The sequence below is a fragment of the Aythya fuligula genome, chromosome 4 (assembly GCF_009819795.1).
Source record: "Aythya fuligula isolate bAytFul2 chromosome 4, bAytFul2.pri, whole genome shotgun sequence".
Lineage (NCBI taxonomy): Eukaryota > Metazoa > Chordata > Aves > Anseriformes > Anatidae > Aythya > Aythya fuligula.
In genome coordinates, this window is record NC_045562.1 from 4,070,831 (window position 1) to 4,095,580 (window position 24,750).

Below are 24,750 nucleotides of genomic sequence, written 5' to 3' on the forward strand. Positions count from 1 at the left end.
AACATCAGTGTGTGAAGAACAGAGGGTTGATATTGAAAAGATTTCTGTGTGTGAGAGATTACTGAAGCAGCCAGTGAGTGCTACTTAAGAGCAGGGTCTCTCAGACACTGTGCCATGGTCTTGTTTCTCAGGATTTGTTCTGCACTCACAGCTCTTTAGAATACACTCTGTGAAGCCAGAACCTCTCAGATTTATCTGAACCTAATACAATTCAGGTGCTCTGATAAATAGATTTTTTTTTTTTCCAGAATGTACCTTGGAAATGCTCAGACACCTGAGCAGCCGTATGAGTCACTGCGGTACCTGTGAGCTGGAGAACACCATAGTGTCATCTAGCTGTCTGTTCCTATACCAATTTTCCACATACAGGCATACATTTAGGTGCTGTAAATGTGGGTGTGAAGTTGGAATACCTCCAGGTCAACTGCCTAAACACTAGGGAAAGCAAACACAGCCTTGTTTGACTAACTTTCATAATTGGATACGTATAACAACACAAGATGAAGTCTTAACCTGACAGCAGAGTATTGCTGCTGATAGCAATGGGATGAGGCTCTGTGCTTCTGATCCCACTTGGCTGGGCTCTCCCGTGCCCTCTACAAGCTACTTTTCGCCTTGAGTCCCCCAAACTGCTGGCAGATGCCATCACCCAACGTGATGGTAGCTAGGGGATGGCACTGGTCGTTGCAGGATGACTGGAGGGCTACTTCCTAATCATGTCCTGTTTCAACAGAGAGACACACTGTAGGTGCATGGTGGTTTTTATGTATGCATACCGTGTAGTGATCTTAACTGCTGTTTTAGAAACTGACTCAGCTGGGGAGCTGTAGACCCCTTGGCATTTGCATTGGTGCTGTTCATTTTTTGTTTTCTTCTGTGCAGCAGTGCGATGTTTTCAGTCCTTTCTTTACCTGAATCAGCAAGATAAAGCATTTTCATGTGCCTCTCAAACGTACAGCCTCGCGGGGCACACAGGCTCAGGCTCTATAGGACCCACAGCTGTGGCTGATATGAAAAAGATTTGTAGGGCCGGTGTAAGGCAACACTACAACAGTCACAAGCGGCCCCTCTTTAAGTCCACCACACCGCCCTTTGGTTACTCAAAGCGTTTCTTTACCTCTCTGCATGCAATAGCCTTTGCTCTGGTACAACAGCAGCAGCAGAGCCTCCAAAGCTGTGCGGGTCTGAGGGGCCAGCCAGTTCTGCACTCCCTCACTTGGCTTTATCAGTGGAAATTCCTTCCTCGCTGATCGAATGACCGAGGGAAAATTATCTCTTTTTAAAACAGTTCACATTTCTTTGGATTCAGTTTCAAATTGGCATTCTTAAGCTTATCACAGACCATTTGTAAAGGCACTAGTTCCTGACCGAAAGATTTAGCATGTACCAGATTTGTTATCCGTCTAGGACAAACAGTCTGAGAGAGGAACATGCCATACACTACATTCTCCATGAACTGTTTAGGGTAGCAAGAGCACTGCATAATCTAGAGACCATTATTTAAAATTGACAGAACCTTTATCGTGCTATAAAAGCAGCCTTCTTCTGGGGCTTTTGGGTTTACTTCCACATTCACCTACCTACTTAAGATCAGTGCAGACATCCAACAAACCTTTCTGTAACATCAGAAGCACCCAAGCACTGGCCAAATGCCTCTCTGATCAAGCACCACTCAGGCACAAAAGCTGCACGTGGTCCTCCTGTCTTCCTGAGTGGGGCAGGACTGCAATGACAGGAGGCAATCGCTTGGTTCACGACTTTAAATCCTTCTCTCCTCCATGCACGCAGGGTCATGCGCCCAGTTCTTGCTCAGGCTTGTGCTCAGCTTCCTGCTCTCTCTTTGCCTTAGTGGTATTTTGATGTTGTCTCTCTCTGATTGACCTTTTTGATTTTTTCTGCAACAACGATGCACGGTACTACCGATATGTGCCTTGTCTTGCATAGTGCTGTGTCTGTGGGTTTGGGATGAAGGCTGATTTTGTTAGAGCTTTCCAGCACCGCAGCAAATCTTCGTGCCTTCTTTTGCTTTCCCTGATGAGAGCCTACCACTGTAGCTAACAAGGAAGGCAAGTTTGAGCCCACTCCGTGGTAGCAGCACCTACATATAACAAAGGTTAGAAATCTCTTAAGGTAACTGCTTAATCTTAGCCCAGTCACACGTTTCTTCCTACAGCAAATTGAGGCAGAAGCATAGGCACAGTTAAAGAATCAGTTCTGTCTGCCAGATTTTAGTGTCTGCTCTTAAAGGGAAAACTGCTGAGCTGGCTGCTTGAGCATCCTTGTGTCAGTTCTGCCTTGTCCAAACGGTGGTCAGCAGGAGTTAAACACCTGCCACTAAAACAGGCAGCACCTGCAGCCCAAGCAAAATTCTGTGGGCTGACCGTACGTACTACAGCCCTACAACACGCTGACAGCATCACAGTGTGGGGTGACCAAACCTTGACACCAAGAGGTGTCACTCGCTTTCTGGGCTTCCAATTCACTCACTGAAAATGGAGGATGACAGAGGCGAACCCATACATCTCCTCCCGAGCAGGCAGCTGAACAAGGCCAGCCCCACGGGCTGACCTGCTGGTAGTTTTGCTTCACTCTCGCTGTCCTCTGTGTATCAGTCCGAAAATAAGAAAACCTGGCAGAAATTGCTTGGCCCTTTGCTGCCTCCTGGCCTTGAAGAGAAGCTGGTGCCTGTAGCCAGTTGTCACCACTGTTAGTCAGCATCCTGTCATGTTTTGTTTGTGGGAGGCAAATGGCTGCTGACATTTTCCTTTGACAGGATGGCTGACTTGGTCACCAGATCAGTCTGGGCTTGTTGCAGCTGTTTGGGTATCTAGGGAGAGGCCCAAAACTGTACCAGCCCTGAATCTCCTGGGGGAGTAGGGTAAAGTGTTTATTTCCACCTGGATATGTGCTTCTCTGGAGCCCGCTGTGCAGACCAGCAGCCCAAAGGCAGGCAGAGCTCGTTCCCCAGCATTTCTGTACATCAGAGACACCTCTTCAGCATCTCCAGCTTTTCCTTTGCATAGCATCGCAGGCTAAAAGGAAGAGAAGTGCTTTTCCGTGCTTCTGTCATCCCGTCTCACTGCAGTTTCCAGACAGCTGTGCCTCACCTCTCCCAGATCTACCTACGGGGAGATGCTTTGTGGTCCTGCTCCCAGGGCGTTCAAGCTCCAGCTGCTTCCCTTCTGCTGCTCCTTTCCACCCAGGAGACCAGGGAGAAGGGGCTGATGCTCACATCTGCCTGTATGGTGTCAAGACGTAGCTCAGAGGGAGTAAATGTTTTCCCCTTAAAAGTCACTGAAGCTATATGTACCCCATAGCTGGGCTATGAAATGGCTGCTTTTCTGTATGCCATTCAGTTTTCCCACTTCATTAGAAAGAGACTGAGACTTTCAGGTAGATTTTCTAAATTTTATTTTTCCGTAAGAAAAGAGACAGCAAGTACCATCTGTCTTGTTTGCAGTAAAGGCTGCCACAAGTTCTTTTGACAAGATTTAGAAATAAGGAAAAAATAACTAAGACAACCCCTTCCCCAAGCGTCCCCAAGCTACAGAATCCCAAATAATAACATTGAAAAAGAAGCTGATAATATCGATCCCTTGCGTACCAGTAGTTAAACTTCAAAAATCAATGGAGATGGAAGCTTAACTGGCCTTTCTGTAGGACAAGAATGCAAACCTAAATCCCAAATGTAGATTTTTTTTTGTTTGTTTTTAATGAATATAAATATAGGGGGCGATTTTCAGACAAAGTTTAAATCACTGCCTAATTCCCTTTTCTCCAGAACAAAGCTCCCACAAGGTGCACATGGAAAGGAATCCCTGAGTGTAGTAGGTGTACTTCTGTATCAACCACAAAGTAGGTTTTCAGAGTGGTATATGGAAGGCCTGAGAGCCACTTGATAAGCAAGGACCCCGATTCTGCCATCATTTCTGCCTTGAGTAACTTGAAATGTTTGTCCTGTTTATTCAGGCAAATGAATCTCTCAAAATATAAAGCTATTCATATGCACAAGCGCTGGCAGGATCCAGGATCAGCTGCTACACAAACATTGCTCTGGCAGTGGTCTCCTGAGTGGCTGCAGAAAAAATATTAGACCTTGGTCCCCTAAGGTGCCTAGGTGAGAAATCCGCATTGCTAAATATCTCCGAGGATCTGCACACCCAGAATGAGGGCCTGGTATTTTTAACTAAGACTTTAAGGGCTTTTCCATGAGTTTAGCCATGTTTTTATCTCCTCCTTGTTATCTTTCAGCCATTGAATATTAGTCTTCACCTGCTCGATTGACTGACTCCGGGATGATTCTCCTGCCCCAGCATCAGGATATTTCTCAAAGAAATTTTCCATCTGGAAAAGAGAGAGAAAAAGAATTGGCATGAAGCAAATAACGCCACCATCGGGCAAGTAGGATTTTACCGGGACCTGATCAAGTGCAGCTGGGGGTGAGAGTGATATTTAAGCTCAAGCTAGTAGCAGTGGGAAAGCTTTACAATAATTCCTACTGCTCTAGATACTTAGGGAATAAAAAGTCCACTTTTTTGACCAGTAGCTTTTACAATGTGATGGCTTAGAACCAAGAGAAGTGCTGGCACCATACCTGCCAAAGCTGGAGTTCAGTGTTAAAGGTTTGGCTGATGGTTACTATTCGGCCAAGGGTTCTGTCATTTATAGTGAACCTAGGGGGAAAAAAAAAAATGTTTGATGCAAAGCTGTTCTAAATAAAAGGCAGAAATAATTATCTGAAGCTTAAACTTCTAACAGCTCTATAATAAAACATGCACCCATATTTCAGCATTTTTGGAAACACGTGAAAAGTGGTACTCCTAGAGAATATCTATACTGTTCTCAAGCAAGTCTAGTAATGGGGTGATTTCTTCTTGGGGATTATTATTATTTTAATTTATGGTTTATTGTCTCACATTGGAAATTGGGTGTTTCAAGACATTTTGGTCCTTCCAGGTCTATCTCCTGCTGTGGAATGAACTGCTTAGTGATACACTGTCTGGTTCACAGCTCTAGGCTAGCAGGTGGGTTCTGCTTCTGTGTCCTCACCCAGCACTTAGAAAGGGGAAGGAAGGAGAGGGAAGTCACTCCAGCAGGGAGGAGCAAAACTAAGAGGTTTGTTATTACTTCCACTGCTTGTCTGTACCTTCTGCTGCTTGCTGTTACACCAGAAGGGTTTTAATTCTAAAATTACCGCTCTGTACACTGTCTTCTCATTATGAAATCAATAGAAGGAAAATTCTGCATCAGAGTGGAGACATGACTGACTACTGCAGAGCATTTCCATGCAAAAACAAGAGATTTCCACACGCTTAGGGAACTTTCTATACTTACTATCACCATTTATCGGTAATGGTCATTTAGGGAAAGAATGGTTTTTGAGTTAGCAGCCAAGTACTTTTTCACAGAAGGTGGCTATAATTGTGTTGGTTATGCTTTCGGTTTTCATTATGAAAAGCAGGTGAGCATAAGAACTGCTTACTTTTACAGAAATGAAAGGAAACTCACAAACTTTGCCTTTCCAGAGAAAAGTAGAGGCCAGTGGTTATGGCTGTATAGTGACAACAGAGGAAGGCCCATAGACATAAACTGTTCCATGAGATCATTAGCGTACCTGTCAACTAAGTATTCCCAGTTAAGCCGAATCCAGTCCCAGACCATTGTTTTCCCATAGGTGTTATAGGAGATGTATCTCAGGACTGTGAACACATCTTGTCTTTTGATGAAGTTGGTGTCGTAAACATATTTTATATACCTAAAGGAAATCCCATAAAAATCAGTGCCTTTCATGGTTGTTACCAGGGAAAGCAAATAATAAGTTAATACTTTCAATGCAGACTTAACTGATGACAAAGAGAAATAATGCAGTGCTAATGCCTTTGTTTCTTAAGCATTTGCCACCACAATGTACAGTCATTTCCAAGCAGGAACATTATTTTTGTCGAAAGCATTTTAATGGTGAAGTACACCAATCTAAAACATAACTACCTGTTGAAAACTGTATGAAGAGATCATAGAGTATTGAAGGTAACCTGGACAGTTGAGCATCTCTTTAGAAAAGAAGTAGAGTTCATGCCTCTAAGTTACTTGAAAATAGCCCAAATCTTTTATTTTATTTTTATTTTTATTTTTTAATGAACAGTTTTGATGGCTACAGAGGGGGGATCCCTCAGCACTCACGTGTGCAGGGCAATGAGGAGCATGTTCATGGCTTCTCAGCAGCAGAGCCTTTGGCTGTCATGTGTTGGGATTATGATTTGTCTCTTTTTTTCCTATATGCAGGTGCCAGGAACAATTTGTCAACCCATTTGTTCTTTTTCACTCCCTTAGTATTTTAATAATAAATTAAGAGCCAAATTTTCCCTGCTTTAGGAGGGATTCTTTATTTTCTGCAAATTTAGGTTGATCTAGATAATTAATTCATGTCTTCATCATGTCAGTGATTACCTATAGAATGGCTTTAGGTTATGGCTCTTGTGGCCACAAGAATTTATGAATACAGCTGCCTCCTACCTCTATTTTAATTACTCTAACTCTTCTATTTGCTCTTCCTGAACCTCCTGTACTTCCTTGTTTCATCTTGTCTAAACCTGGGTCTCATTCACGCAGACACTGCTCCTTTTTATGATATTTAGACAGGGCTCCAGCGAAGTGGGGTATGGTCCCAGTGAAGATGTTTGCCTGCGGCTCTGTTCTGTGGTACAACTGCACGCAAAGGTATCAGATAAGCTTAAAGGAGTTGGTGTGGCCATGCAGAGTGACAGCCAGGGGAGATGCTCGCCCACTCTGACAGCCGCACCAGCCTGGCACAGCAATCAGATTCCCCATCAGTGCATCAGTACCCTTTGATTTTGAGTCCCTTTCCTGGTCTGGGATGAGCAATGCCCTGTAAGTCTTGCCTCCCTTTCTTTATAGAAGAGATGTAGAAGAACATTTTTCTCCTGCTGCCTAACTATTAGGCAGCTAAAATTACACAGGACGAAGGCACTGCTGGAAAAGCTGAAGGCTGATGATCGCATGCAGCAACAACCACATGTTCAACATCTTTCCACCGAAGGAGCAAGGCTTTTTTTCTACTATGGTACAATCTCAGTGGGGGGTGTTAGATAACTGCTTGAAACCGTGTTGCATTCCTCATGCTGTAATCTGACAGAATGACAGCACAGGAGAGAGGAGAGGTGAAGGAGCAAACGGTGAATAGTTGCGTCTCAAGGGAAAGCATAATCTTTGTGTATGTAAATCACCTGTCCAAAAGGCTGATGTTATGCACTGACGCCAGGCCATACAGCATTTTTTCTTTTTCTTGTGCTAATGAAGTATTCTGGTACATGTTGAACATGTAATTCCACGATGACTCATTGCCGGAGTTCTGCATCCCATAGCGATATACCAGGAGTCGGAGGTTTGCAGGAATGCTAGCATAAAGAAAAGAGCACTTTAATATTCTTCTCCCTTCCCTGCTTGAGATCTGTGACCATGTCACAGGCAGTGTTATTCACCAGCCCCCCCAAAAAAACATGAGCTCTCACGTTGTTCCTTGTAGCCATTGCTCGAATTGTTGAGAAGCATTGCCCAGAGACTCTGGGTCATTCATGCTGCATGCAAAGTCAAGAACAGATGCACGTAGAAGCCTTTAAAAGAAAGAGAGGGGAAGAGAGAGAGAAATATTCCTTCTGCTTAGCATTCTTTGAATCCATCAATAATATGATTAAAAAGAAAGAAAGAAAAACTGTTCAACCTCTCCAAATGGTCTCCAGAATCATTCCAGCCCAGTTTATTCACAATGGGTTTTACCAGATGGCGAAAATATTCCTGAGGTAGAAACAGAGTTTGGTTATTTGTATAGATTTCATTAAAGAACAGCATATTTATCTTTATAGGTTATTCTCATTCATTTTCCCAGAACTAGCATCTCTCAAACAAAAAGTAATACGAACACACACACACACACACACACAATCTTTCCAGATCACCACAGCATGTCAAATGTGAACATGCTCACACACTCTTGCTTGTAGGACTGAAGGGCAAAGTCAGTCAGAATGGCAGAGTCTGCTTCTCTCGAACTTTGCCCATGCTCCAAAATAAAAACCAAACTTTTTTTTTTTTTTTTTTTTTCCCCAGGGGTAATCCTGAGTTCCTGAGTTCAGGAGACAGTTATCTTAGTGACCATTAAATCATGTTCAGCTTCAGGTCAACTGTCAAACCTTCTGACTGACAAGTTGAGATGTAGCCGTTCTTTGTGCTGAGGAAAGTAGAGATCTTGCTGCCCCATACATCCTTATTTAGTGGATGCCAGGCAGCCTTCAGAAACAAATGACTGTATCATGGCTCATGGTGATGGATTATAAGGATAATTAGGCATCATTTCTTTCCTCCAAGTACATAGACTTGAATTGATCCAGGTAATTCTGAGACTGGTACTAAGCAGCTTTCAGCACTTTTTTGAGTACAGTAACAACAAGTAAATCCTGATAGCTCAGCAACATTGAAAATCACTTGAACTTCAATATTATTGCCATTACAGATCCTGAACTGTCAGATCCAGTAGTGCCATGCAGGAATGTATTTTTGCTTCATCACCTGAAACTTGGGATAGAGATCTGTTTCGTCTTCAAGCATATTTGCGATGTAAGTTACAGATGATATAACTCTTTGCCAAGGTAAATAGTCTTCTTCATTTGTTAAGTATTTTGTGAGCTCCAGGGGAACAGAGTAACTCACAAGTCCAGCTCTAAGGAAGGAGAAAACATAACTTCTGTTATTTTAATGAATCTGGAGAACTTGCTTCTTTTAAGATGCTAGAAGGCTACTCACTTTAGATGGTCCGAAATAATAAATTTTGACAGGGGGAAACAGTCTGGTGTGTAATGTGGAGCGCGTTTTCCAAAGAGATCACTGAGGACCACTGTTGGTCAATGCCTAACTGCAGGAGCTCTCACTGTAATGAGAAGCTGCCCATGTTGTGCAGCAGCCCAGTGCACCCACAAGTGGGCAGCCCTCAACTGAGTACATTAAATCCTGTCCCACAACAGAAATGGCTAGTTCTGGAGACATCCTGAAAGGCTGAGGAGCTTCAGACTTAATGACCTAAAGTTTATCTGCATCAGCATGGCTGGGAGCAAGAGCTAGAAGTTTCTAAGCAAGTTTCTAAACAAGGTAGCTGAGGTGGGAATTTCCTAATGCCATGCTGTGCCTCGTAGGCATACCTCTGATTTTCTGGACACCTGGCTTCTTCTGGAGTGCTTTTGTTATTGCTTCCTACATGGCAAAAGCACCCCTTTCTAAGAACTCCTCCTTTTTCTTCCACTGAGGAGAGAGGAAGCATTTCTCTCGACTATGTTGGTACTGCAAGTTACCAATGCATACTGTATTTGTTCTTTTGAAATGACAATATAAGTAAAAACAAAACAAAACAAAACAAAATGTAAAAAAAATCAGAATTTTTCTTTCAATTAAATTCTAGTTAATCCTAAGTTAATTCTAAGTTTAATTCAAATTAATTCTAAGAGGCAATGGAAAGTGTAAAAACTGTGTTGAAGTCTCTGCGGGGCATTAGTTTACCTTGCTAACGAAAAGGCATCATCCAAAATCCCTGCACGGCTAGCAGTTGATAAATTCTGTATGAAAAGAGGAAGAGGGTGATCAAGAATGTACAGATTATTTGCAGATACAAACCGTCTCTACAGACTTCTGTAAGAGACCAACCGGACAAGTTAATGGTACGACACTCACGCCATGGCCGTTGAGCAGAAGAGCGCTTAACGTGGTCCAGGTTTGATTATCATAATTCACACGATAAAATCCAATGTGGTCTGGATTCACGTTCACAAAAGAATTGGGAGATGATGTTATTGTAATTCCTGCAAAACAAACCAACAGTGATCAGATTGTGTGTCTTATACGGCATAGGACTTAGTGGAGATGTCTTGGCTCCAAAAGTAGTATTTGGTTTCAATGAACATCAAAATAAGATCCAAACCTCAATTATAATTATTATAATTATAATTATTGTTATTATAAATGGCTGAGAGGAAAGATGAGTTATTATAGACATTAATGGATACCAGCATTTGTGTTAGAATAGTGAATTGTGGTAATTACTTGGGGCTAGCTAGTTTTTAAATTTAAAAAGGAGAGCTCTGTGATTAGGCTGAAGATTGACATTGAAAAGCTTTATCAGGGCATTGCTAGTAAAAGAGTAGGGGAAGTTTACCTGCAGAATCTGATGAGTTGTACAAAGTATAATTTGTTGAATTCCCCAGTCCCCATTTCACTGGTATATTCCATTTGTAACTGAAATTATTTAAAGGGAAAAAGAATCAAATGACATTTGAAATCAAATGCTAAAAATAAAACTCCAGTGTATGCTTCTAATGGGCTTAATGCGTGCACCATGTTTTATGAAGCCAACTGTGTATTTATGCACATATAAATATACCAAATACCCCTTGTAAACCCCAGCTTTTTTTTTTTTTTTTTGATTATGTGTCGGCACAATCTGCCAGATTCTCTCTCTCTCTCTCTTTTTTTTTTTTTTAATTTAATTTTATTTTATTATTTTTTTAATCAATGGAACTGCTAGGGAAGTTCAGAATACATCATTCTTGTCTCTTGGTAACAGTGCTGGAGAGAGTAATTACCTGTAATCAGAGAGAGATTGTATGGATGAATTTCTGGTGTACTCTACTGTGTAGTTTATTATCATAACTCTGGAACACGCAGCTTTAAGTAGTATCTGTATGTCATATCAGATAATAATCTAGCAGGGCACACACCAATTAATTTAGTAAAAGATGATTATATGTGGATGGTTCATGTCAGTGTTAATATGGCTAGGGCTCTCTGCAGACACCAGATAACCTTTATAACGCGCACCTGAAACAAGTGGTTAAGTGTTATTAAACCCTTTTTACAGATGGGAAAACTGAAAGAGCTTGAGCAACCACTGCTGCACAGTCAGTAAGACCTCTTGCCATTTCCTCTCTCTTCTCCTTCTCTGAGACAACCATAATTCCTTGACTGTAAAGGACTGAGGGCCAAATGTGACCTTACCTCTTGCTCCTCAATTCCACAAACACCCCCAGTGGCCAAGTGCAGGCTTCTCAGCCTGGGCTATGCCATGTGTCCAAGCTGAGTGAGGACAGCCCAACGCTTAGACATTTGGGCTGTAAGCGCAGCCTGACCAAGAGTATGCCCGGACAGTCAGAGAACTAGGAGAGCAGAGCAAGCCATGGGCACACCTGCAGTGCCACCTACATAGGGCTGCTAAAATTAATAAGCTATTTTGTTCCATGTTAGAACATTACAGTCCATCCCAAGGGGATATTTATTCCATCTGAAGTGCCCTGGTGACAACTGCTACAGGGAAACGTGAGCCTTCTTTACAGCCCTGGATTAAGTGACTGGTCATTAACTTCTAGGAAATACCAAAATGAGGGTTATGGCATCTCCTGCTGCCTCCAGGAAGAAACATCAGCTATTGTTTTGTATCTTCTAAACAAAAACATTTTAACAGATTTATACACTTCGAGTTTTTACTAGTACTCTTATGGAGCTTACTGCTGTGGAATTTTGAAAGGTTATTGTTTGGCCAGAAGCCTCAGTATTGTGTTTCCTCGGGAGAAAGCCCATAAAAGACAAAAAAAAAAAAAAAAAAAAAAAAAAGCGCTTGGAAATGCATTTAGTAGTGGGGATTTTATTTAGCTTTCTTTGCATGTTCTCGAGATTACATGCATAAATACTTTTCCTGAACATCGGATACAACAGCTATGTCCTCTTAATTGTGCACATTGAGGACGTGTTCCTGACATGCTATGCTGCAGCTACATATTTGCCCAGCAGCACTATTGTACGAGCACAAGCTTTCAAACTTCTATTTCTTTTGAGTGCCAGCATGCAGCAGAGGACTCTTTCAAACCAAACAAACTGGAAACAAGCAGGCAGCTTATGATACCATCCCTGCAGGGTTCAGAGAATAAAGCATATACAAGACTTGGAGTCTTCACTGCTTAAATCAAAACCCTGCATCCAGATGTGAAGTGGGCTGGCCCCATCTGGGGTAGGATCTCTTTAAAACCTTTCTCACTCTCATCTCCGAGGGTTGAAGGAGGAGGTAATGACTTTCAATGGACTTTTAGGCAAGGGAGTAACTCTGTCCCAGGATAGATAATATCAGCATACTGATATGTATTATTACTGCATTTCATTTCTAAGTCATTTATAAAAACTGCACATTGAGAATCAAATTTCCCTATTGCTTTAGAAATGGCAGGCGCAGTGCACAGCTCAGGTTCTTGACAGGTTAAGGTAGGAACCATGCTGGGATTTCTTCTCAAAAAATAACAAATGGCAAGGTACTGTAAGTCCCGAAGTCAGGCAAAAGTCAGATTTCTGAGTTTACTATCTCAGAGCATAGTGCAATAAGTCAAGATTTTTAACACAAAGAGGTAATTTTTGTTTGAATAGTCTGTAACATCAGTCTTCATCTGGCACAGGGCTGGAGTTTGCAGCTAGTAGTGCTTCAAAACCAGCAAACTTTTCTGCTTGTGTTGGGAGAAGTACAACATTGCAAATGCTTGGTTAATAATCTCATCCCGACTCTTTTGATACCTATCCAAAACTGCCAATGCCATGGGCCTTCCCATTGCTCAAGTGTTTTCTTTTAAAGCAGAAACACAATTGTTTCTTTGCTTTCTCATTGTTCTTGCTCTTTGTATTAAAATAACTAGTAGAAGCTAGTGGGAAATGCATTTGGGTTGACTTGGTTCGTGTTCATACATGCAATTTTTACTGGTTTAGTTGTATGGGGCTAGTTCAAGGAATGAGCAAAACTTTCCTAATGTGGGGTAATTTGAATCTTTTTCACTGAAGCATTAGCAAAGTTGCATTGCCTCAAAATTGAGGCTGGCTAAGAATATACACAATGGCAGCTTGGAACAGTAACTCGGTTAATGCTATGGTGTAGCAGAATCATTTTTCCATGCTGTTCCACCACCCCACAGGCAGGGTTCATCTCCCCTTAAGTTGGTCATCTGGTAATTAATAAATATGCTTCTCTTCAGTATCCCAGCTGTCTTGAAGAGGGTAGATGTATATCTAGAGCTGGTTGTCTGGATGCATTAAGTCTGAGAAAGCTATTTTTGACTATTGTTTATATGGTTAAAATTAAACAAAACCATCCCGAACTAAACAGGAGGAAAAAAACAGCTCTTAATGAGGTTTCGTATCATTTATACATGACCAGCTATTTTGCAGTAATTCATGTTTTTAAAAGATGTAGAGAAGACCCTGTACTGTGATATATTGTACATCCCCTGCCATACCAGAAAAGGAATAAGCTTTCATGGTCTAAGATACGTGGTTCATGGTATCTGGTTTCTGGGCAAAGACAATTTTGTGCCATTTTCCTTTGTTCTGGCAGACAGTAATTTGTAGTTGCTCAGTAGATGCCTTGCAGTCATCTGAGCTGTCCATGCATAGGACTGAGATCTTGTGAGAGACCCTGTCCAGTTTCACTCTGCTGTGTTTGAGAATGAAGCCCTGAAAAAAGGTCTGATGTCATGCTAAATTTGAAATATTTGCATCTGAATTCCTGTTAGTTTCTTTTAAAAACAAGCTCTGAGAGTAAGTTTACCAATAATGTGTATTAAAATGCCTACTTTCCCATCAGTAAGAGAGGGTACGTACAGTATTTCTAACTGGTTTGGACAGACATTTACAGTAGGCTCTTACCCCAGATCAGAGGGAGGAGAAGAAGGATCTGCACTGGGATCCAAGAGAAAACGTTTCTGGCTGAATACTGAATTACTTCCCATCTCCAGTACAGGGTAGCCCATCTGCCTAGTCCATGTGTCCATGACTTCGCTCACAGCTTTATTACTGGTCTGTGAATGGTGGGAGAAGGTTGCAGTGAAAAAGCAAACTCAGGCCAAAGAGGAAAAAACAACAGCAAAAACAACAAAACAATCTCTGAAAGAAGGAATGATCTAGAAACTTGAGCACAGCCAGCGCAAATGAGAAGTACAAGGAAAGGAGACTAGCTACTAACGCAGACAAGAAATAGTGAATGTCTTCTGAGGCACACTCTTAGTCTCTCATTTTTTTCTGAGGAAGGAACAGAAGAGGTCAGAAAGGATATAAAGAGCCTTTTCTTCAATGCCAGAAGTTACCTTGCAGCATACCCTGTTTTGAGTGTGAAGGAGAAGACATTATTATCACCAGCAGCTACAGTGATATCAAATTTGATCCCTACTGTGGAGCACAAACTTCTACACTGGAGACAGGAGTTGGAGAAAGCTGCCACTGAGATAGATGGAAAGGAAAAGTCCAGACAAAACAAAAAAGAAAAAAAAAAAAAAAAAAAAGGAAATAGCAGAAAGAGACAAGCACCAAAACTTCTTGGTAATGGATACTGTTGAGAGCTTTCAAACTGATGACTCTTGTTAGAGATGAAGGGAAATATGGGCTGTAAGTGTGTGGTGAATGTGGAGTGTTTTCACCCATCAAATGAGTTTGGACTGGAGGGGAGATGCTACAGAAGCAGTCCGTTTGTTAACAAGACCTCCTTCTTTTTTTCTTACACCACTCCTCACACTCTTCTGACAAAACTGAAGAAATAATTTATACTTGCTAGAAATGAGTTGTGTTGGAATATACTGAGAAGCTGCCTAGCTTGTGATCGCTCATTGACAGAAGAGCTACAGAATAAAAAAAAAAAAAAAAAAAAAAAGGTTGGGAAATTGAAATCAGCAGGGTGAGATATGAAGCTTGTATTAGTGGGGTTTGATTGCCGCAAAACATACCGATTCCAGAGCTGCCCAAAAATCCTCTGTCTTGGCGTTCTGGAAATGGTGGTTCTGCAAATATACCTAGAGAGAGGTAGAAGATTGTGAAAATACTATCAGCTCGTTTTCTTCTCCTATGAAAACAATACACACATTCAAATAGGATCAGTTGTACAGAATATCTTTGGGGGTAGTGTGTTGAACCCAGAGGGACTTTGAGTTACTAATACACTGGTGTATTTCTCTGTCTTTACCAGCAACTTTCACCACACAGGGTTCGTGTAGGATATGCTACAAATATTTTAGGCTGTTCTAAAAAAAATAAATATTAATAATATTAAAAAAATCTGTTGTCTTAATTTGTTAAGTTCAGGAGACAGACAGTTGCTTTAAGCAATCCTTGTAGCTTTGCATATGCTGAAAACATGGAGAAGTTCCTCAGAGAAATACTGAAAAGGTCATTCTGTTGAATAAAAAGTATTTCCTAGTGATAATGTTGTAGGTGGGAAAGTATTGAAATGTTTTAAATCACTCATAATATGGTATGATTGATTTTTACACACACACAGACATAAATACATCAATTTCCCAGGAGACAACTTCACTTCTTATGAACTATTGTTTTAAATATGTCCATCTCAAAGAGAAAACCAGCAAAGACCAAAGTGCCATGAGGGAAGATAAAGTTGCTCACTGAAGAGATATTTCTGTCAGGGTGCATAAAGCTCCCCAGCACATCTACTCTGTGCTACCGTGGGAGGTTAAATGGATCCACATTCATCCGATAAAGCTCCTTTGCCTTCCAGTGTATCCCGTAATGCTGCAAGCCAGCAAGTTCCAGTGTGACTCACATATTTGTACTTGAAGAGTTCTTTGCGTTTTATTTGAATGGACACCAGTGTATTCTGTTGCAAATTTCTGTCTAACAAAAGAGGTTGTTAGGAGGAGGCAGCTATTGCAGGGTTCACGACCTGTGGACTCCTGTAGCAGGACAGGCTGGTCACCTCTAAGCTGGGATCAAACTGGCCATTACGAGGAAAAATGGTATTTAGGTAAGTGTCTGTCCATCCTAAACACTGTTCCTGTCTTGAGCCTTACCTGCCTGTCGTTAAGTGTGCTTTCCTACCCTGTTAACTGGATCCTGGTGAGGTTTAGTCAGTAGATGGTGCTGTTTGTCTCACTGTTAGCCACAGCTACCTGCTTTTGTGTTCTTGGAAGCTCTGAGTAAAGAGGAAGTATTTGTCTTTTGTGGACAAGGTGGCTGCACTTTCCCATACTGTAGAGCTGTCCTGACTGAATATATGAAAGGAAAAAATACAAGGAAAACGCAAGTTTCCTGTTATGGCCAAAAAAAGTGTTTTCTAGAAGGAGGTCACTAAGAGCAAGTTTGGTAAATCTGCACTGTAACTTTTCAGGGATGTTAGGTGTTGATTCAGAGGATGGGATTACCTCTCAGGGGGCCCCTTTATCCCATTTTTAATTTCTGTAATTTTATATCACCACATTTTAATTCTGCTCTCTGGGCCAGGGTGCTCCGTCAGGTCTTAGGGCCTGGATGATCCTCCATCTGCAAGAGTCTCCCTGCATATTGGGCTTGGGTGGATTGCAGGACTGAGGCCATATAAGCTTCAGACATGCTTTACAGCTGAGTGAGGGGATCCTAGCTGACAGCAGGACAAACAGCGGGGTTGAGGAAATTTCTCTATTATCGGCTGTCATGGATTTAGGACCTCACTGACGGGCTGTCAGATCTTCCTGCAGTTCCCGTTCCCATTCTGTGGGAGTGCGGAGCGTCCCCTTGGCATTGTCCACTCAGTACTGAAATGAGTTACATATTTCTGCTACTGATAGAGAGCCTCTGGCGTTGACTTTTTGCACAAAGGCTTTGTTGTTGCCACCCGAGGAAGGGCTGCATTTCTGCTATGTTTAGGTGCCACTCATACCTGACACCCTTTCTGGAAGAGCTCCGGCGTAATCCAGTCTCGAAGCATCCTGAGAATCGATGCACCCTGAGGACAGAGGGAAAGAAAGGGGAGAAGGTCATTCCATGCTGCTCTAGCACTGTATTCCCAGTCACCTAAAAAGCAACATGTGAATGAATGTTTTATAACGCCAAGGCAGAAACCATCCATCTGACTAAGGAAGTGGTTTCTCTAACTCCTTCCTGGCACTGCATGCCTGCCTGCCCAAACCTGGAGATTAATTCTGTGTGTGAGAGCTGGTATTTTCAGGAGATCAGATGCCCACCCCTGAGCCTTGCAGCTGGAGGTAACTGTCCCACTCCTCTGCCACTTTGTACAAGCAGGGCTCCCTGTTTCACTTGCAACAGAACAGGAGCGAGGGCATCTGGGGAACCAGCCCCATCCAGCCTGAGCAAGGAAGAGAGCTCTGCAGAGTGCCCAGCAGGTAGGGAACTCCTAAAATGCTGCAAGTCTGGGGCACCACTTGCTGGGGGAGCCAGCTCCAGATTCAGAATGAGCTTTGCTTAGGACCAGTGTAAGAGCTTTTGTCTCTGAAACAGGGTAGAATTGGGATCAGAGAAGTGACTTATTTGGGTCGAGGCAATAAAACAATTACAACCTTGAAAGAAGAAAGAAACAAAGGGAATACAGAAGCGAGAAGCAAACAGACGTGGGACAAAGAACAGAAGAGGCACCAAATGAGGAAAAACAGAATCAATGCAAACCCAACTCTAAAATGCAAAATATCATTTTAAGATTAGTATGTTTTCATTTTCCCAACTAAATCAAAGGGCAGCTGAAAGCCTAATGCTATGAATGGTTTAAAAATCCAGTTGTCCCATGAAAAAAAAAGAATGTTATCTGAGTTCTTAGTAAATCCTGTCTCCTCCATTTGTGTGTCTGAGAATAAAAACTTGGCTGCACGAGTAACAGGATAGTAACTGAACAGATATGCTTCAGACTGCTTTCCAAACTATTGTTGTAGAGTCAAGCTGGTCAGCAGATGACTTTTCTGATACAGTAATTTAATGTGTTCGCCATGAAATATGTTCAAGAAATGATTGAGTAGAACTTAGAACAGATATCCATTAGTGGTTATCAAACAGCTGCTAATGATTAATAGTGATTGTAAGGCCACATTTATGCATTGTGATATCTCAGTTCCTCAGCTTTATCTTTCAGCCACTTCTTATCTGATACCACCTCTCATAGACCATCCCCTCTCATTTATATTAAAAGTAAGAGTAGAACTGTGCACTTTTGCAGGCATTTAGGGGCAGCAGATATTTCTTTTCCTTTTTGCAATATATAGTTAATTTCTGCATCTTAATACAATTGCTTTTCAGTCTCTTTGACCACTGTGCGTCCTCTGAAGTTAATGACTGAGTGCTTTTGAGAAAAATTCATGCTAACAAAATCACTAGTTATAGGAACCCTGGTGTTTTCATAACTTCCCTTTCTTTCAAATATTTGGGAAGGTTCAAGAGAGCAACCTTGATTTGAATAGCTGACCTCATCTCATTGTGATGCCTTTACTTATTACCAAGATGTATTAAGTGCCAAGTATATGACAAGACTGTACATGGTGGAAATGTGCAACTTTTAAGCTTAACCTTCTCTAGCTTGGAAGTTCCAAAAATGCAGAACGCCTAAAAGCAAATTTCTATCAGAACTGCTAAGTAGCTATTTTCCAAAAAGGTAATCAATGCTTGAACTCCAAGGACAAAAAAATCTCATTGTTATTTTAACACAATCTTTCAAATGAAGGGAGATGGTTAAACTGGAAAGGTGAAGTGCAATTTCTTTTAAAGTGTGGATTGTGTATATTAACTGTGCATTCACCAGCTCTACTCTAGTACAGGTTTCCTACATTCCTAGTAGGAACGTTTCCTGGTATGTTCATAATGCCATTGTGATCGTGCAGCAGTCAGAAGTTCACTTACAGAATACACTGCAAGGGCTCCACAGACCCTTAGGCATTTCATTAGGGTTTTAGGAGTGTATAAGCCCTGTAATTGCTCTGGTAAAACTAACAGAGAGCATTCCAAATTATACTTTATTTGTTTATTGATGAATAGTATCATGAGAAGATTGTTTTTATAAGAAAAATGCTAAAGAGAAGCCAAAATAGAACCAAAAAGAAACAAGTTAATTTTGTCACGCATTTATATATAAATACCAACAGTAATTTGAGCTAAATCTATGTGAAGACTTTCTCATTCAAGCCAAATTATATCCCACGCCAAATTATATCCCAAGCAGTCTATTCCCAAACAATGCACGAGTCCTCAAGTGTTTTGCTAAAAAAAAAAAAAAAATAATAAAAAAAAATCATGTACCAATTATCTAGGCACAAAGAGATGAGTTAATGTTAGGATTTTTTTTTTTCTCCATTGTGTTTTAAGACCATGCAAAAGTGTGCCACTTGCTTAGCTCACCACTAAAATACATTTTGGTCCAGAACATTTGATTTAGCTCTGTATGTTTCTTGACTTTTGTTAGCTTGATTTAAGAACATCAGTGCTACACAAAGCAGGTTTTTACATGGTTTATGATTTGACTGTGAGGCATTTATGATGCAATAAATACTGATTGTATTGTTGGACAGAGGATTTAACAATTGAAAACAGAAAACTGATGGAAATGGATGGATCAAGTCTAGCTAATAAAAGTAATACTTATGGCTACGGATTTTAGCTGAAGCACAGCTAAAGCTAAAGTCAATGAAATGCATACTTCTTGTTTAGCTGATAATGGGAACTTAGAGGAAAGGAACCAACAGGATTTAATAATGGTGGATTTTGCATGTTCTGTGGAAAGTTGCTGAAACATCAGATAGGAACCACTGTCAGACATACAAGAAGCTGCTAACACAAACACGGTGTATCAGGGTCATATGCAACATGATATGGGAGATGGCTTACTGAGGAGAGAGTGAACAGAGCCCCAGGACTGGTGTAAAGGCCCAGAAGTTGGATGGCACAGGCATCCTGGAGTCTCACTGGGCAGGCAGACCTGGGGGATTCTCCCAGTTGGTTCCAGTTGGCTCCAGAGAGACCCTTTAGAGGCACAGGTCTCCCCCACCACTGACAGGAACAGCCTCAGGATGAGCATAATGTATGTCAAAGACCTAACAGGGGTGCCCTCTACCACCTCCTGGGCTACAGACTTAGTCCAAGTCAGATGTGAGCTCCACAACTGGCAGTGAAACATAAAGCTAACATCTCCCAGTTTAGGGTCAATGCCACTAGAGGCTGGTGTTGCCCATCTTTGCTAAGGCTTCTAGGGAGCCTGAGATCCTGTGAGCAACATGAGACAAAAAATCGCTTTCCTATTTTCACTGCTTGATTTCCTGCCTGGCTTCCTAAAAACAGAGGTTACAGTGCCCCAAAGGTGCAATGGAGAAGTGAGAGAGAGGACACCTGGCCATCTGCCCTTGCTTCAGGTTGTGTGGCTTGACAGAATTGGGCTACATCAGCACATGAGGTAACGGAAGAGGAGTGTGCTTAGTATCTGGCTTAGGATAATTTTAAACCCAACAACTCTTGTAGTAGACACTGCTGACACTGCCATTTCCCTGCTCCTCTGTGAGCAGATTTGCCTGGAACATGGTGGCCAACCAGAGCTCTGGCTGCATCGCTCCTCTCACCATCACTTTTGGCTGAATTATCACAGACAACAGCGGGGAATGTCCTAGAAACGAGCTCTGTGCAGACACAGCCCACACTGGCTTAGGAACTACGAGTATGAGCTCCCCTGACTTTTGCCTCCTCTCCCAAGCCTCCACTTTCTGTGCAGCCCACATCACCTCAGGGCGGCGTCCTACCTTGCTGTAGGAAATCCCATCAAACACAGCGGTGATTTCAGCTGGAGTCGACACATCGACCACAATTGGGTGGGAAGAAAGCAAAGAGTCATCCGACATAACGGGAAGCACTTCATCAGTTAAAGCCTGGTCAAGCTGAGAAGGAGAAGATGTTAGAATAAAAACAAAGACACCAAACTTCACAAAATCAGTAGCTTGAGGTGCAGCTTCTCTAGAGGGAGGCAGCTGGAAACGGAATGAAATTTCACCTCCTTTAAAGAAGACTTGCAAATTTGTGCTTTACCTCTGAGAGGGGAGGGATACATTTTTTCCTTAACTATGATAAGTCACCTTTTGTAAGCCCTATTTTCCCATGCGTATCATACCACACACACATGCACACACACAAAAACAAAACAAAACAAAACAAAAAAAAAACAAACAACACACTCCGTAGGCACAAATGGAGGCTGTATTACCAATTTCGGCAGTGTGACAAAATCTCAAAGCATTATGGGCTCCTCTTGCAAAAATGGAGAGGGGTAAAGTAAGGAGGGAAGAAGGGAAGAAGGAAGCAGGCTTCTCCATCCTACAGGTGATTATCATTTTTTTTTAAATATGAAGTAACCTATGGTCAAAATCCCCTTACTTCTTAATCAGTGTTGGTAAAAAAAAAAAAAAAAAAAAAAAAAAAAAAAAAAAAAAGACAAAATTTCTATTTAGTTTTCCTCTTACAATGCATGATAGGATAAAAATACTGAAATGGTGCAAGGTCTTAAATGAGCATGGTATCTACATTTAACGGCTTTTAAATTCTAGGCTCAGTAATTAAATTTTTGCTTACATAGGCAGATCTCCTACTTCAAGTGGAAAAGAAGTGATCCAGGAATGATTTCATCCTCAGCCTCACATAACGCAATGAGAAGAGCGATTTGTGGGAGGCAGGGGAAGCGCAGGGTAGGCACTGCCTGCTCCAGATGTCTCTCGGCTTGTCGATGGGCTCAGCCTGTGCAACACCTACCCTGCTTCCTTCCAGGGGCACATGTTATGTATTTTCTAGTAGCCAGAAAGTCGTTACTCCTGGACAGCTGGGGGAAATATGAATGCTATGTGCCATCACATCTGTTTGGGAAGGGAGGAAGGAGAGAGCAAGAAACCTCCCTTTGCTCACACGCTGTTATCATTCCTCAGAGCATAATGCATATTGAAGGCTGCCCTCTTTGCAGCTTCCCAAAGCGAACGGAGTTGTTCTTGCTGCATAGTACCACAGGACATCCCCTGTCACTACCTATTTTTGCACTGTGCAGATTACACATACTCTTGAGCTGGAGCATTGGAAACGACACCTAAAATGCTGGCAGCAGATAGAGGGGGAGCTGATTTTCTCCTTGACGCACAACTCAACCTGTGGGACAGGCTGGGGTTCCCAACCCACACCAGGTCGAGCAATGATCCTAAGGCAGGCCCTGTGACGAGAGACTACAGTCCATCTAACTAATTAAGGGGATTCTTCATCTTTTAGGGCTGGACTTTGAACAACCTTTTAAAAACTGCTAACACTCTGCCCAGAGTCCACCTACGTATTATCTGCAATAACAATAACCAAGCACTTCACTCACTTGTTAAAAAGGATGACTCTTCAATGCAGACAAAGACTTTTCAAAGTTTACTTTGATTAGTTTCAGACCACAACATAGGGAGGTGGAAAAGCTTAAGCCAACATTTTCTTTAGATTGCGTTACACTACGTTTTAAAAATATAAATATATTTTAAGTCCCCGTCATTCCTGTCTAATTTTTACACCCTTTCAAAATGCTCCCCCCAGTCCCACCAACCCTCCACAAGCCAGAAATAATTACCATTTCCCAATCTGGTTCCGCAACATTGACTCCTATGTATTCAAAGTAACTCGCAAATCCTTCATTTAACCACAGGTCATCCCACCAGTCCATGGTCACAATATTTCCAAACCACTGTAATTTATCAACATTGAAAGATGTGGTGTTAGCCAAACAGTAAATGTATATCTCTGTATCTCACATGTCCACGTAGAACATTCATTTGTTTACATTTCTTCCTATTACCAGATGAAAATTATCCTAATGCTGGGGTTTAAATAGGAACTGAGGCTTTGCCTGATGTTAAAACATCACTTTTATTATCAAATTACATATTACTGGGGAAATTGCTAATGATTCATGTGCCACTGAAAATATTTTTAGTTTCTTCCTCTTGATTTGCTGATTTGTGCTTGTACAGATATGTTTTCAGACAGCCTCCACAGTGTATAGCTGTCCTTATTTGCTTGCCCAAAAGAGACATCTGCACATGCAAATGAGTTCCTTTAAGACATTTCCGACAGATTTTTGTAAGCTGCCTCACCGTCTGGACCCAAGCATCTAATGTACTGAGAAAAATTCAAGGCAGTAGTTCTGGTACTTTAGATCTCTAACAGGGAACGGTTTTAACACGGTATTTTGCAATCAAAGTGTGAGCACATGTAGAAGATCCTGAGTCGTGATTAATAAGAGTATTTTCCTGATTAAATAATTGCTACTACACATTTAAAGAACTTTAAAAATGAGTCGCGTCCTAAAACATACCTGGTGAACCAGCTCGTGGGCTATCACAGCTGCTACTCGCTGTTTGTTGGAACTGGCAGACTCGTTGGGATCATAAAGTAGGTTTGTTTCTCTGTATGTGATCAGCCCCCAGTTCTCCATAGCACCTGTCCCAAAATCTGGAATAGCTATTTTATCTACATTGAAAGAAAGAGAATGTGGTTACCACTGTATCCTTTAAGCCACTTAAATCACCCTCTTTTCTGCTTATTCACGGCCGGTTTTGCTTGCCATATATGGTTCAGGCTTACTGCTGTGGACTGCAGCCTATAACCTGTGTTTAAGAAGCAGGGGACTGGCCTACAGCTGCTGATAGCAAGTGCCCAAGCTCTGCTGGGATTAGTAGGGCTACAACCAGTTGCACTACCTAGGATCTGTACTGAGAGACGATGCTGTGCCGCCTCCTGGGAGCGTGCATATGACACAGAACTTAATTTTGGCTCCTGAAATTAATAGTATTGTCTGGGGATGTGTTCTAGGCAGCAAACCACCTGAAACTATCTGTAGCATAATGAGGCATGTCATTGTTTGTCACACTGTCGCATTAAAAATATTTATTGACATGTTAACCGAAGTAAATCCCCCATGCAGTGAACAACATCTGCTTCTATTCCCAGCAATTTGTGGGGGTCACTCCTTCATGGTCAGTAATCAATACAGGTTTAAACGAGAACTGTAGACTAAATTGGACTGGCATTTTCTTCTGCAAATAATAATGACTACAACCTTTCTGTGTGAGTTAGTGAAAAAGTACAGATGGATTTAAAAATGAATAGAACAAACAACCCTTACCCCACCCTAACAGAAGACGGGAATTAATCATTTTAATTTAAACAACTTGATTATAGAATCTAAGCTGGTAGTCTGGCCAGGGCTCCACTGAGAGTCAAAATGAGGATCACAGCGGGAATGGCAATGCCAGAAGCCATAACTCAATGTGAAACATATCTAAATATTTTGCAGAAATACTTTTGATTCATCAGGTTTGATCTAGGTGACTTCTAATACTGAGGGAACAACATAGTGCATCGGGAATTGTGATCCAACAAATAGATATTCTCAGAAATACAATATACAAGCTGCAAGAGCATCAGCCCTCTTATACTGCTGACCTGGGGTTGCCAGGGTCTGCAGTGCAGACAGACCCCTGATGTGGCAAAATCATCAAGCATTTGTGGAAATGAAAGCTTGGGTATGAAGCACAGTTAAGATATAGTCCCAATTATTAATTGGAACCGGTCTGCAAAAGGACAACGTCTAGCTTCCCTAAAACTCAGGTATTGTTGACGTGCAAATAGATATTTCCAGTAAACTCAACTGATGTTTTGAAGTGAGACAGAAATCTGTTGCTAAAGTAATACAGGTTGGACTGTTAGATATATTTGTTTGTAGTTTTTTGTTTTGTTTTGTTTTGTTTTCTTGATCCTTATAAGTTTATCAACATGACTGCATTACCTCTTGAGGTCATAGGAGGGGGCATTTCCAACACATTTTCACAACTCTGATTACATTCCCTACTTTACCAGTTCAAGCTGCACAAATCAGATCCAGAGAGCAGATAGCCCAAATTAAAGGAT

General features: G+C 41.6%; 1 protein-coding gene across 1 annotated transcript in view; it reads right to left on the reverse strand.

Annotated features, from left to right (window-relative positions):
• Positions 1 to 4,194: 4,194 nt before the first annotated feature.
• Positions 4,195 to 24,750, reverse strand: part of ENPEP (glutamyl aminopeptidase) — a 33,655-nt gene continuing 13,099 nt past the window's right edge. The window contains exons 5-20 of the mRNA XM_032187297.1: positions 23,156 to 23,310; positions 22,412 to 22,525; positions 20,574 to 20,708; positions 16,730 to 16,795; positions 14,805 to 14,870; positions 13,735 to 13,886; positions 10,217 to 10,296; positions 9,736 to 9,863; positions 9,565 to 9,620; positions 8,584 to 8,734; positions 7,739 to 7,812; positions 7,530 to 7,631; positions 7,245 to 7,415; positions 5,615 to 5,755; positions 4,595 to 4,673; positions 4,195 to 4,344 (exon numbers count right to left, since the gene is read on the reverse strand). Of these exons, the coding sequence (XP_032043188.1) occupies positions 4,195 to 4,344; positions 4,595 to 4,673; positions 5,615 to 5,755; positions 7,245 to 7,415; positions 7,530 to 7,631; positions 7,739 to 7,812; positions 8,584 to 8,734; positions 9,565 to 9,620; positions 9,736 to 9,863; positions 10,217 to 10,296; positions 13,735 to 13,886; positions 14,805 to 14,870; positions 16,730 to 16,795; positions 20,574 to 20,708; positions 22,412 to 22,525; positions 23,156 to 23,310 (1,820 nt within the window). The remainder of the gene's footprint in view (positions 4,345 to 4,594; positions 4,674 to 5,614; positions 5,756 to 7,244; positions 7,416 to 7,529; positions 7,632 to 7,738; positions 7,813 to 8,583; positions 8,735 to 9,564; positions 9,621 to 9,735; positions 9,864 to 10,216; positions 10,297 to 13,734; positions 13,887 to 14,804; positions 14,871 to 16,729; positions 16,796 to 20,573; positions 20,709 to 22,411; positions 22,526 to 23,155; positions 23,311 to 24,750) is intronic.